Raw genomic sequence first — 14698 nt, 5'->3', positions numbered from 1 at the left:
TCCCCCGGATGGCTGTGCCAACACTCTATGAATAGACATAAAAAGCGCTGCGTATAGAAGCTCTGAATGCATCGGTGAGTGCGACTTGAACAGTAAAGTGCATTGAGAGGTCAACTAGACTGCAAAAGCACTATATAAATAGTCACGTTTTTATTATCTATCTTTTATACATTATTTTGGTATAAGTGATGGAATTTGTACACGTTTGATGTCACCCCGTGTCTGTCTGTAAACATCTAAACTCAGTGACAAAAGTCACAGCACAGACGAGGAAAATAAAACATGCAGAGGTGATGTAGAGGAGAAAGACTGTACAACGCTGGACCTGGACGACAAACTTTAGCACCGCTCTGTGAAGCAGGAGCCTCTGTTTTCATTGGCAAAGATGCTCTGGACAGGACACACTACTGGCCGTGATGAATTCATCCTCGAATGCATTCCAGTGCAGGCAGATACCAGAAACTCCACGGGCACACAAACGATCGCCGCACTTTTGTGAGACAGTAAGAAAATATTGCTTGGAAAGTTACACGGGTGTTGGCTAAAAGCTGCGTTGAATAACTCTTGCCATTAAAACTCGTGTTTCTCTTGCAAGACACATCTGTTATTTGGGTCTTCAGCTGGTTTAGGCCGAGCCTGATCCTCTGTGATAAAGGCGTGCAGTGACAGGTGACTGGGCAGTAGGTGTAAGCGATGTAGCACAAATGGAAGTTGAATTTATTGAGAGAAAGATCCCATGAGAGACCTGAATAACAGAGATGGTGTTGGTCTGTGTAGGTGTGGAGGCTGTTTGGGGACTTTGCTGCTTTTTGACTTACTGTTGGCAGTTTAACGAACAGCTGAAATATAAACCAGAAGACGGCTGAGAGTGATTTTGAGGTCCACCCCTGAATGCTTACATCAACAGCCAGATTGATTTAACAGTCCAGGGCCTTTTGTTTAATAGGGTTTAGTTTAGCACAACATTGTTTGGTGCAACGTTCTAGCCTTTTCCTTTTACAATGGCACACTAAAGATGAGTAAAGCACACTGTTTTGGAAATTCCATCATATGGAAAACATAATAAACAGATTAGATTGAGTATGACTTAATGTACACCTGCTCCAGTGCTGAATATCCATATCATTTGATCAATGGTCCCATCAACATCTCCAGCATTACATAAAGGAAAAAGGAAGGCAAACGTTACATGTTGAATGATATATAACGGCCCAATATTCCCCGTCGGAGTTGTCAGTGGATGATCTAACTCGCACACAGCGGAGTTTGGAGCTGTCCAGAAGATATTTCATCAGTACACTGGTCTTATACAGACCCCCCGAGACACAGTCATCATATGTCATAAAGAAAAGGCAAAGCATTTTAATATCACATCTGCTCCTCATTACCATTCCATGCAAAAGAAACCCAGGGCTGGGGTTGGACTGTTGCACCTCACCCAGAGAAAGTGAGAGATTAACGGGGGGGGGGGGGGGGGGGGGGGGGATAAAGGAGACACACAGAGATCACGGAGCTGTATCACACCACAGAAGTTTAACGGCTCATTCCTTCTCCAACAACATCACACAATGCCACTTCATGAACATACTTTGTGTATATTTTTTCAAACCAACCAGCCTTATTCTCTAACAGACATTTTTACCCAGATCTCATTTTAAGAAAACTGACGGCGATTATTTAAATCTTAAAATTCTCCCGGTGCTCTCCGAGATGAGTTTCAGGAGATGACAACAGCTGGGAGCCCATTAGTCACACATTAGTGTGCTGTTGCCTCCATGCTCCAGCTCAAGGGGGATTTATTTACCATGGTGCCTCACAAAATAAGAAACTGAAAATTGAATCAGTGGAAAACTGGAAGGCAGTGAAATGCAACTGTAACCTTGCGGATGAATGTAATAACTTTCAGCTGCTTGTCAGAAAAAATGGATGTCAAAGCATTTGTTCATGGTTTTCTCAGATTCTCTGTAAACTCACACAACTAACCCCAGCACCAAGAGACAGCTTCGTCTTCACCTCTGACTCTTGAACTCGCCCCTCAGGTTTCTTTATCACGTTCATTGCAGATAGTGTAACGTAGTGTGATGCTGCAGCAGTTAAGATTCACACAAGCACACAAATACACACTCACTCACACACATGACTCGTGAAGACAGAGGCCGGCCTGTTTAACAAGTAGGTCAGACCAGTGAGAGAGAGAGAGAGAGGGAGAGAGAGGCAGAGAAGCATTGGCTGAAACAAGTTAAACTTTTCTGCTTGCATGGATACAGTGAAAAGACTGAAGAAATCTAAAGCCACTTATTTAACTGCAATACAAAATATACCTGTGTGACTTAACAATGCAAATGACTGGATACCCACCAATAGGGATTTCTATGATGATTATTAGCGAATTCTGAAGCCTGGATTAAGTCATATGAGTTTCATGAGTCTCACCTGAGGGCAGTCTTTGATGTAATGGCCCTTGTTGAAGCACAGGTGGCACAAGTAGTTGGGTGGGGGTCTTTTGTTGGGTTTCCGTTGCTCCGAGGAAAGGGAGAGGTCTGAGAAATGGTCCGTCAGGGAGTTGAGGCCGTCCACTATGTTGTTCAGGGAGCCATAGGGCGACACGTTCTTGTACACGTTGTTGTTTAAGGCCTATAAAAATGAGAACAACATCAGACAGGGTATTATTAAAAACAATCCTGGGACGCCTGCACATTCGATTCACGTACAATTTCCAACCGTCAGTTTGATACACAGTCTTTATGCCAAATACAAGGTACCATATCTCATAACGCTGACATTAAACATCAATTTCCTTTATGTCCTGTTTTTTCTGTTGGGCAAAGAAAAGTCGAAAAAAAAAAAAAAGATCCTCCAAGATCATTTCTCTCATTAAATTCAGAACATCTGGCGAGAGGCCCAGCTGTGCTCATGAGCTGGAAAAGTACTGAGCATGTCCACAGAGAAGGACGGGACTTCACAGAGGATGACTCATTCTAAACAAGATGGGAGGCATGTTCCCTCGTCAGCCTGCGGAGCATCAGCAATGTCGCCATGCGCTGTTGGCGGTAAACTAGCCGTGGTCAGTGTTTGGAGTCTGCTCGGAGCCACACCGGAGAACACTGTGCTGCATGCATGCCAGAGGGCCCAGTGAATCCATGAAAGATGCCCACTGAATATTAATAACAAGGAGAGCGACGCCTGCACTTTCCCTATTCAATCACGTCTACCTCTTTCTGTTGAAATACAATCCAGGAACGTACACACAGGGATTGACCTCTGGGTGAAATGATGCTGATATTAGACAAGTTGATAGTTTAACAAGTCTCACTAAGTCGTCTGCCTTCACGTTTGGCATTTTAACTGCACAACGTGCAAATAAAAACATCACTGAGTGCATGAAATCCCCCAAAAGGAGGCTCCGTCATCCCGGCCGGTCACGCCTAATTCAAGGTCAGGGGTTTTCTGTGTGTTAATGTCGATGTATAACGCTGCACAGCCCAGGAGCCTTGGCAACCTGGCCGGCACAGAGAGCCGAAGCTTTATCTGCAGGCGACGAGATTGTCTTGCTAACCAGCTCCAGCTTCAAGACTCATGTTCATTTATTACATGTGGTCATCGTAAATCAACCGTTACGGCTCTGCGGCGTCTCAGGTTTTCCATCCGCCAAGAGTTTTATCTTCCTGTGTATTTCTGTGTTATGGATTAGCGCTCACTTTGCGGAAATGTGCATGTTTGCTAAACTGAAGTCTATCGGTGCAGACTGTAAAATTACAAATACAAAACAGGAAACTGTGCGTAGGTTTTATGTTTCACATTTCTTCCAGTTTGGCCCTGAGATCTGTGACTGTCAGGCCAGAGGAAACAGACTTCACATACATCTGCTAATGGTGGGGTGAGACGGTTTATTTTGTGTGTCGCTGAGTGTGAGAGTGTGTGCGACGATTGACTGCCTCGGGACGATGTGTGTTTATGTGCATATTTCACAACACAAATAGGACTAAACTGACATCATTACCAGTCACTGTGTGTCCAAATCAAGGGGGACAACTGCAGCAGATTTGTGTGTGACTGCTGTAGTAGAAAAATTAACTAAGCAAGGTTGACAAACTATTTTGTATTTAGATAGTAAGCATTTGAAGCCTTGACAAGAGACTTTTATGACTTGAGCTGTTTTATGGTCGGGACTGTTAGTGTTGAAATACGTTGAGACCATTTGTTACTTAATTACCCATCAAAGGAAGGAGTGGATGTCTTCTTATCACCTAAGGAAACACATGTGAATCAGTTGCTAATGTTTAGATTCCTCTCCTTCCCCCACCCATGTATCCTTCCTGGATTGGTTCAGAAGGACAGCCCTAAATCCTCCTATATAAGATCTGTGTTTTTGACTGTTCTTCATCCTCACTCTGAGATCCTTGTGGTCTCCCTGTGTTGATCCTTTCTGCAGAAAGCCCCTTATTAAATACACGTAGATAACTTTGTTGTTTCCAGCCTCTTGTATCTCCAGATTTCCATCACAATTTGGTGTCAGAAGTGGGATCGCACGTCTGGACGGATCTGGACTCGGGTCAACGGTTGACCGATCATCTTGGAAAAAAAAAAGTTTCCAACCTTAACCTCCCCATACGGGTGAGATGCAGGGACTAAAGACCCGAGTCCCGGATCGTCTCAGCGCTGCGATCTATCTGGTGAGAATCTGAGATTTCAAGTGTAATATATACCAAGCAAAGCATAGTGTTACGGAGAAGTTGGTCTAAGAGGAACGGGATCCTCCAGACAGGTGAAAGCCCTGTAAATTTTTAACCAAGGTTTAGAAGAAACCTGGAAGGTAGACTGACGAGGTACCTTAAGGAGTTGTTTCGACTGCAACCACAGAGAGGACATAATACTGAGTGTATTTGCATTGTGTCAGACAACTCAAACAAAAAGCGCGCTATGTAGAGAACTTCTTTAGTGCACTATGATTTATGTTGGGTAGGCAGGATATTTAAAAGTGTATTAGAAAAAAAAAAAAAAGAAAAAAAAAAAAAAAAAAAAAGAGACGAATTGAGAAATTAATTGAACAAGTAATTATAAGGAAATTACTACTGATTATTATATAGGGGATACTAAAGTGTTTTGAGGATATTAATATTATTACGTTTCCTATATTGCTCCTTACGAAAGTGTTTTTGGAGATTGATTAAAGATTTAAGATAACTAAAACTTAACATAATTTTTTTTTAATATGGGTAAAAGTAACAGTAAAGAAAAATTCGATGGAACTGATCTGAGTAGTCCTAATATGAATTTTATGCGAAGGAACTATGGTGACACAGCATTAAACCAGGTGAAAGTTTGGATGAATGAATGTGGGTTTCCAGAGGGGGGGAGTTTTAGCATGAGGCAGCTGAAACAGTTGAGACTAAAGTTAGAGGAGAAAGAAAGAGTGAAACATACATTTCAGGCAGAATGGAAGGGATATGGAATGTGGTTAGAAGAAGCACAACGTAGGGACAAAAAACAAACATTTGTAAAGACAGATAAACCCTCACAAGTGTCTCAGTGTTTCAAAATGCAGGATTCCGACCTCGACTCTGCCCCGCCAAGAAGACAACAACCTGCACAACTCCAAGCTGCACTGCAAGCGGATTTTCCACAGGCAGGAGCCCAAGCTCCACCACCTCTTCCACCTCTACCACCTTTGCCACCACCTCCTCAACCACCTCTTCCACCACTTCCTCCACCATACAACATTCCAGACCCGCAACCCCTTTCTCCACCTCACACCAGAGGAGGGGGACACATGCATCCAGTGGGACTCTGGAAAACTCAGCTTGATAGAATCACATGCAGTGCATGCTGAGAAATTAATCAGAGATGGAGACAAGAGGAAGAAGGAGGAAAGAGAGACTGATCTGCATCACGCCACATTGACCATGTTCGCGGGTGCACCTCGCGGGTATTCAAGAGGCCGAGGGCGCGGACGGAGTAGAGGAGGATTTCAAGGAAGAAGGGGAGATCGCACGCGGAATTATGATCCGAACATTTGTTTTTTCTGTGGAGAGAAGGGACATTGGGCAAAAGATTGTCCGGGGAGACAGCAACCTTACAATGCTGATTGAACCGAGGCGGGGGCGGAGGAGAGGGAGGAACCAGCATCTTTGGACACAGAACGAGACCGTGAGGAACACATCACACATCAAGAGGGTGAATGCACCACACCAACACAAACACCTATCACAGAAGTAAAAGATTTTTTAGAAAAGAAAGACAAATTACTTATAGAAACATATGTTAAGTATCAATCAGATGCTTATGCTCATATGCCAACGCACACACTCACAGTGCTAGGGAAAGACATTACATTCCTTGTAGATTCAGGAGCAACACATTCAGTCATCAAGAGCAATATGTTTGAAACACCTCCTAAAATGAGTGGACGATTTGTTAGATCTGTGGGGGCTTCAGGAAGCACCGTGGTTGAAAAATTCACGACTCCTTTAATATGTAGTGATAGCGGCACAGGAAAATTTAAGTGTTCATTTTTGCTATCCTCATGTTGTCCAATTAATTTGATGGGAAGAGATGTAATGTGTCTTATGGGCATTTCTTTAATTTCCACCCCATCAGGTGTCGTAGTGGTCCGAACGGCTGATCTGGATCAACCACAGATTTACACATGCATTAAGTATAATGCTGATTCACTGCTATATGCATATGAATGGAAGCTCTGCTCATCTGTTGTCACCTCAATCAACACTGATCTAGTGGATAAGGCACATTCAGTCACACTAGGAACAGACACCACTTATATGCATCCAGAAGACTTACACTGCATTGCACACATACACGAAGGGAAAGATTCAGGATTTGAGAAAAGATGGTTTAGAGAAAGTTGTGTGAGAGAGAAGTTAACACTAAGTTGCATGTTCTGGAATGAACATAGATGTGCTGTTTCCGTAATTTTATCTAAACCAGAATATAAGTCACCCTCTCAGTTCCTTCACAGATATTCAGAGGTTGCTTCCCTTTATGACGTTCCTGATTCCCATCCACATGTCTCACTGTCAAAACACAAAAATGATGAATGGCAAGACTTGGGACCGTGGATAAAAAAATGTGTCCATGCTGACGTCTGGGAAAAGACATCAGATCTTTTGGTTCAGTATAATTCTGCTTTGAAAGTGTATAGAAAACGATTTACGTCTGTTGTTCACACATTCAGAACTGTTCAACTGGTACCAGACACATACACAGACACTCAGAATGCACATGCATATTTATATGACACAGACAACATTTCAGAAACACACCCGGCTCTAAAAGAGGTCCCTAAGACACTTTGGGCTCAAGGCAATCATGATGTGGGTTTAATTCGAAACATGAAACCTGTAGTCATCAAACCAAAATCCGACTACAGACCACATCAATCACAATATCCACTCAGACAGGAAGCCATCGATGGTATTACGCCAGTTTTCAACTCTCTATTGAAGGCAGGTGTAATTGTTCCTTGCAAGGATTCACCGGTGAGAACTCCGATTTTTCCGGTCAAGAAAGTTCGCGATGAATCACAACCTGATGATTGGCGATTTGTTCAAGATTTGAAAGCTGTCAATGCCGCAGTACAGCAGCGCGCTCCGTCGGTTCCAAATCCTTATACAATCCTTTCCCAAGTTCCGCCAGCTAGTAAATGGTTCTCTGTTGTTGATCTGGCAAATGCATTTTTTAGCGTTCAAATTGATAAAGACAGTCAATACTGGTTTGCATTTGAGTTCAACAGAGAAAGTTATACATTCACACGCCTGTGTCAGGGCTACTTTGAATCACCTACCATTTACAACCAGGCACTAAAAGACAGCTTGAGCTCATTAGAGATAACACCAGGAAGTGCACTTTTGCAATACGTTGACGATTTAATGATTTGTGCACCAACTAAAGAACAATGTGAAAAAGATACTGTAGCTCTCTTAAAACATTTAGATGCACAAGGCCACAAAGCAAGCCTGAAAAAATTGCAGTTTGTAAAAGAACAAGTTTCATTTTTAGGGCATGTGATCACAGCAGAGGGCAAATCCCTCTCCCCTAAGAGAGCATTAGCAATTCAAAATATTCCAAAACCTGTCACAAAGAAACAAGTGATGTCATTCCTGGGAATGTGTTCTTATTGTAGATCATTTATTCCTAATTATGCTGTCCTCGAGGCGCCCCTTAGCGCAATCGCACACGGGCAAGGCTTACAAGCATATAGCAAAGTGACATGGACTGATGACGCGGAGAAAGCTTTCACTGACTTGAAACTGACCTTACAAACGACTCCGACTTTAGGGCTACCCAACCCTGACCGACCTTTCACACAGGCTGTTGACGAAAAGGGGGGCTACATGACTTCAGTTCTCCTCCAGGAACATGGGGGCAAACAGAGACCTGTTGCATTTTTCTCAGCAAAACTTGATCCAGTTGCTGCAGGGCTGCCTACTTGTCTCAGAGCTGTAGCAGCGGCAGAGAAGGCTGTAATGGCATCCAGGGATTTAGTGGGGTACTCCCCACTCACCCTGTTGGTACCACATGCTGTGTCTATGATTTTGTTGGAACAAAAGACATCTCATTTGTCTGCTGCACGCTGGCTCCGTTATCATGCTATTCTGTTGGAAATGCCTAACATCACTGTGAAAAGATGTAATGTTCTTAACCCAGCTACTCTTCTTCCAACAGAAGGAGATGGTGAACAACATAATTGTGTAGTAACAATAACCGAAGTTTGTTCCCCCAGACCAGATTTACAGGAAACACCACTGCAGAATCCAGACCTTGAACTTTTTGTGGATGGATCAGCGTCTCGCAATTCAGACACAGGAGCAAATCAAGTTGGTTTCTCTGTGGTAACAGCACATGATACATTGATTGCACGACCTCTCCCTGCTTCCCTGTCTGCACAGGCAGCAGAGCTCACTGCTCTCATTGAAGCATGCAAATTGGCTAAGGGGAAAAGGGTTAACATCTACACTGACAGTAGATATGCATTTGGTGTAGTACATGATTTTGGCACGATTTGGAAACACAGAGAATTCCTTACATCATCAGGCAAACCAATTGCGCATCATGCTCTAGTGTCTCAGATGCTTGATGCTGTCCTCCTCCCCAAACAGGTTGCTGTATGTAAATGTGATGCTCACACTTCCAACAATGACCCAGTATCACAAGGAAATGCCAGGGCAGATGCAGCAGCGAAAGCAGCTGCTCGCCAGCCACTATCTGCTTCACACATCCTCTTACAGGTCGACCCCACCACCCCCACGGCTGACCTGCAAGACCTTCAACTTAGAGCAACAGCAGATGAGCGAGGACTTTGGAAGAGAAGTGGTTGCACACACACACATGGGGTGTGGGTGGGCCCTGAGGGGAAACCTTGTCTGCCAAAATATCTGTTTCCTCATTATGCAAAGTTAACGCATGGGAAGGATCATGTTTCAAAAGGATCAATGATGGCTGCTATTTCACAACATTGGTTCACTAAGGGGTTTTCTAGCTACGCTCAGAAGTTTTGTCAAGCATGCATGATTTGTGCTACTAACAACATTGGTAGAGGAATGCAGGCCCCACAAGCTGCACATCCTCCACCTGACAAACCATTTGATCATCTACAGATGGATTTTATTGAACCGAGTGAAGGGAAAAAATATTGCTTGGTTATAGTTGATATGTTTTCTAAATGGGTTGAAGTTTTCCCCACATCGAAACAAGACACAGGTGCCGTAGTTAAAGCGTTGATCACTGAACTTATTCCTAGATGGGGAATCCCGAGTAAAATCAGCAGTGACAACGGAACTCCTTTTGTTAGTACTGCACTGAAACAAATGAGTAAGTATTTGGGCTTTGATCTGAGAAAACATTGTGCCTACCACCCAGCTAGTGCTGGAGCGGTGGAAAGAGAAAATGGCACGCTAAAAAACAAATTGGCAAAATGCTGTGAGGAAACTGGATTATCGTGGCCTAAGGCTCTCCCACTCGTTCTCATGCAAATGAGAATGAGGGTCAGACCAAAATATGGATTGAGCCCATTTGAGATTCTGTTCGGACGCCCAGCGAACACGGGCATTGGACCTGTTAAAAGACCAATGCCCTCAACATCTCTCTGTGAAGATGAAATGCTATGTTATTGTACAAATCTCTCTTCTGCTTTATCTGCCATCCACAAACAGGTAAAAGACGCACTCCCTACCCCGGCAACTGGACCACTTCATGACCTGAAGCCAGGCGACTGGGTTGTAGTAAAAGACCTAAGGCGGAAAAGTTGGCGACACAGACGCTGGACAGGACCGTACCAGATCCTTTTAACGACCCACACGGCGGTGAAGGTTGCTGAGAGGACAACATGGATTCATGCCAGTCACTGCAAGAGAGTCCCAGAACCAGAACATCCACCTGCTGCACCCACAATGAATGATTAAAGCAAAAGATCAGTGAAGAGGGGGCAGTGCTGACAAGTACAGCTGTTTATAATAAGTTGCTTCGGAGAATCACATGATACACACAACGCCGAGAAGACGACAAATGGAACGCTGACCTCTTCAGTCAGCTGGGTCTGAGTGGCAGTAGTGGAACTGTTCTCTTAATAATGATGACAGCGATCTCCTGCTGACTGACTCTAGATACGAATTTCGTTTTTGGAACATTCAAACCAATCTCCCAGGACAGTTCGTTTTGTGGGTCTCAAGCATCCTGTGTGATATGATGATTTGTTTTCCTTTGAAGCTACAGGAAGTGGTTGCTTGTTTGAACATGCCACACTTCTATTCGCACGTATGTCTCCCCCACATGGCACCTTTATACTCACAGTTTGGTTACTTTAGCCTCCATGAACCTTATAGGGAAGGCCAACTGTGTCCCTATTGTTTGTTCTGCCAGATGATTAGAATTAGATCTACAGTGACGACAAGATAAGGTGTGTTTCCCCTCCCTGAGTGGTTTCCTCCCCAGAACCCTTTGATAGTGATGAAGAATGTAATGTTGTTGTGTTGTCTGTCTAAATCTGCTTTTGTCACTCCTTCCTCCCATTTAAAGAAGCATATTGCTGTGACAATGGCAGTTTGCCTAACACTACAGTGATGATGATGATGCATTTTGAAATCTTGGTGAATTGATGTATTTGATGTTTTACTGTAGATGTGCATTCTCATATGTTGTCATAAAATGACAAAAAGGAGGGAATTGTAGTAGAAAAATTAACTAAGCAAGGTTGACAAACTATTTTGTATTTAGATAGTAAGCATTTGAAGCCTTGACAAGAGACTTTTATGACTTGAGCTGTTTTATGGTCGGGACTGTTAGTGTTGAAATACGTTGAGACCATTTGTTACTTAATTACCCATCAAAGGAAGGAGTGGATGTCTTCTTATCACCTAAGGAAACACATGTGAATCAGTTGCTAATGTTTAGATTCCTCTCCTTCCCCCACCCATGTATCCTTCCTGGATTGGTTCAGAAGGACAGCCCTAAATCCTCCTATATAAGATCTGTGTTTTTGACTGTTCTTCATCCTCACTCTGAGATCCTTGTGGTCTCCCTGTGTTGATCCTTTCTGCAGAAAGCCCCTTATTAAATACACGTAGATAACTTTGTTGTTTCCAGCCTCTTGTATCTCCAGATTTCCATCACACTGCTTTCACAGGTCACAGGATGAGGTGTTGCACAGCAGGGGGCGAGCACACACTGATACGTTTGACCCAGAGCTGTGGTATCTGGAGGAAACACTAAAAGGGGGGAACTGATTTGAGGCAGAATACGTGTTTAAATGTCACATCAAAGCGTTTGTCTTCTCAGCCGATAGATCTGGATAAAGAGGGAGAAAAGCGTTTGACGTTTACACAAAGCTGTCAGCACACGAGACGGTGAAGACTTGTCGAGTTCCCGATAAACAACACATTCATTAATTTGTCGTTTTTCACACAAACTCGACTGTTGTGTGATCCTTTGCTGCAAAAAACGACCACATTTTGCATTACTCATCTCGTAATCAAATCCCTGCTGTTGTTTATTTGACTTGGCTTAGCCAGTATAGAGAGTTGCAAAATGCCCCCCCCCCCCCCCCCCCCCACCAAACTGCTTCCAGACCCTACGTGTGTTCCCTCAGCGGATTGAATGGCATTACACAATTGCACGTAATGTATAATGTATACACCCAGTTTCCAGGGGACTGTTTCATGTTAAATCACTTCAAAGGGCCTCCGTGGTCAGACACCATAATAACAGACACCGGCGCTAGATGGCGAATGCACCATCCATCCCTCCATTAGTGATTCCAATGCATAGCTTCCCAGTGACATAGATCTAAGGAGCTCAGCTGCAGTATACTGTACACTGTATACTTTTTACACTGCCATTTATCCAGCAGTATGTGATTATTCCGTGAGTCTGCAGGTCCGTGGGTGCAGCTGAGGGGTGTGGTGATGGGGTTCCTTCTTGCACGGCGAGGTCCACCATATCAGGTTGGCACCCCCGCAGACATTATCGGCATGTTTGTCCCTAAAATTACTCGGAGCTATAAAAATAGACAATATGTAAACAGGGATTGACTTTGTTTGCATAACCTGGTCTATTTGCAGGAGCCAGAGACAGCAGACCTCAGCTAGAGGCTGCTGCTGCTGCAGTGGTCCGTCCGAGCTCTCCAGACAGGAGAGGCCTGCAGGGGAATCTGTTTCCATCCGTCTGCCTGCACCTCTCTGATCAGAGGCGTGTCTGTTTATTTTTTGCACGGCAGTTTCACTTTTAATTTGAGCCATGACTTACCAGGATGCTTCAAACAGAATGAATCATCATCCTGAATTACTTGTTTGATGTCAGTTAATTCTAAGTGTGTATTTGATATTACGAATAAGTATCATAGCATCAATATTCTTCCACTGATAATGATTTTGCACAGTCCACCTGCTTTTATAGAACTATCTATCTATCTATCTATCTATCTATCTATCTATCTATCTATCTATCATCTATTGATCTAAAAGTGTATTATTGATATTTTTGAGATGTTTAAAGTATTTAACTATGCATTAAGAGTCTAACCTTCTTTGTCAAACTTAAACAAGCTCAGCAAATGTTGTTTATATGTTACAATCTTCCTATAATTAGAGCTTAACTGAGGTATAATGACATCCTGTGGAATCTATTGAATCATATTCAGTAATTCGTTGGCCTAATAATATGCATGAATGATCTATATCCCTCTTTTGTGTAGTATAAAGTATTTTAAAAGTTGTAAACGTTCTGATTTACAGTATCAACACCACTGAAGAGGATCAAATCTTTAGAACGCTGCTCTAATAGGACTATTTGCACATATTGTCCATATAAGAGCTATCATGGCGGTTATCCTACCAGAATAGCCAATGCTGTACACGCTAAAACATTGGCTTGACACACTGTCCATTCAGCCGGACTAACTCTTGAGGTAAACCTCAAGCCTGATCCCAGAACGTGCGTGTGTTCACCTCGTTCCGCTGCAGCTGAAAGAAGTTGTTGAGATAGTTGGAGTTGAGGGACGAGCTCAGCTCCGCCGCACCGGGGGTCTTGCTGAAGTTGAGATCCGGGTGGGAAGAGTTGGGCTCGGGTCGGAAGGCGTCGAAGGCGCTGGTCTGGTGGGGGTCCTGCAGGGAGAGGTAGACCCAGTTGAGGAGCTGCGCGGGCTGGTACACGGAGGCGCTCGTGTCGATGGCAGACAACAAGCTCATCTTTCAACTCAGATGGGCCGAACCGGAACTTTATCCACCGCTGGTTCTTGGGACTGGTCTCAGCTGCTTGCTTCGCCGCCTCTTCGCTCCCACAGCCCCGGCAGATGGCAACAGTTCCTCGGTTCACGCCTCGTAGGGCCCTGTCCTGTCCTCCTCACACCGGGAGCCTCGTCCCAGTCTGGCGTTTCTCTGCAGTCATTGCGCGGACATGTCAGTATGAAAAGTTTCCCCCATGGTCCTCTGTCCGCCTTTAATGCAGCGGACCAGCACAGGCTCCTTGGATATGGAATGAGGACGCCTCGACGTCACTGAGCACGCCGGCCAATCAGCGTGCGGTGCGCATGAATATTAACCCAGAGCCAAATGGTTCAAATCAACACTCGGATCCATCACAATAAATATTCCTCCACATCAGGACCTAAATCCACCATGAGTCATATGAGATTCATCACTTGGAACGTCGATAATAAATAGGTTCACATTTGGTTTGTCTAAAAGTGTTGAAAAGTAGCATGTGTTCAGGGGTGTTGTAGATCTGTGTTTGTTCAGCTACAGAGGTGTTAACACATCAGGCCCATCTGTTCAGTGGATCACATGTAGCTGCTTGAACTCCAGTTAATATCACTACTATTAAAGGGATAGTTCACCGAAAAATGGAAATTCACTCATTATCTACTCGCCACTATGCAGATGGCGGGGTGGGTGAAGTGTTTGAGTCCACGAAACACTTCTGGAGTTTCAGGGGAAAACAGCGTTGCAGCCTCATCCTATACAATTGAAGTAACTGGGGACGACTTCTTCAAACGTAAAAGAAACATGAAATGCCTCCATACTGCTCCTGTGGTAACTTCCAAGTGTCTGTAATCCCCGACATTCAAATTCTACTCTAAATTACAAAATCTTTTTGGCCCAAATGTTCAGCATATTCTCAGCCTGGATGGAGCCGTGTTTACGTTAGTGCTCACACTCTCACCTCTGTGCTCATTACCCCATTTAACGCT

At 43.9% G+C, this 14698-nt stretch overlaps 1 protein-coding gene across 1 annotated transcript in view; it reads right to left on the bottom strand.

Moving 5' to 3' along the window:
* Nucleotides 1–13981, bottom strand: part of zcchc24 (zinc finger, CCHC domain containing 24) — a 41420-nt gene extending 27439 nt beyond the window's left edge. The window contains exons 1-2 of the mRNA XM_062400552.1: nt 13458–13981; nt 2434–2634 (exon numbers count right to left, since the gene is read on the bottom strand). Coding sequence (XP_062256536.1) covers nt 2434–2634; nt 13458–13697 — 441 coding nt within the window. The 5' untranslated portion in view covers nt 13698–13981. The remainder of the gene's footprint in view (nt 1–2433; nt 2635–13457) is intronic.
* Nucleotides 13982–14698: the final 717 nt, after the last annotated feature.

This window comes from Platichthys flesus, chromosome 12 (assembly GCF_949316205.1).
Source record: "Platichthys flesus chromosome 12, fPlaFle2.1, whole genome shotgun sequence".
Taxonomy (NCBI): domain Eukaryota; kingdom Metazoa; phylum Chordata; class Actinopteri; order Pleuronectiformes; family Pleuronectidae; genus Platichthys; species Platichthys flesus.
Note: the sequence above shows the minus strand (reverse complement) of the source record. Positions and strands in the feature narration are given on the sequence as shown.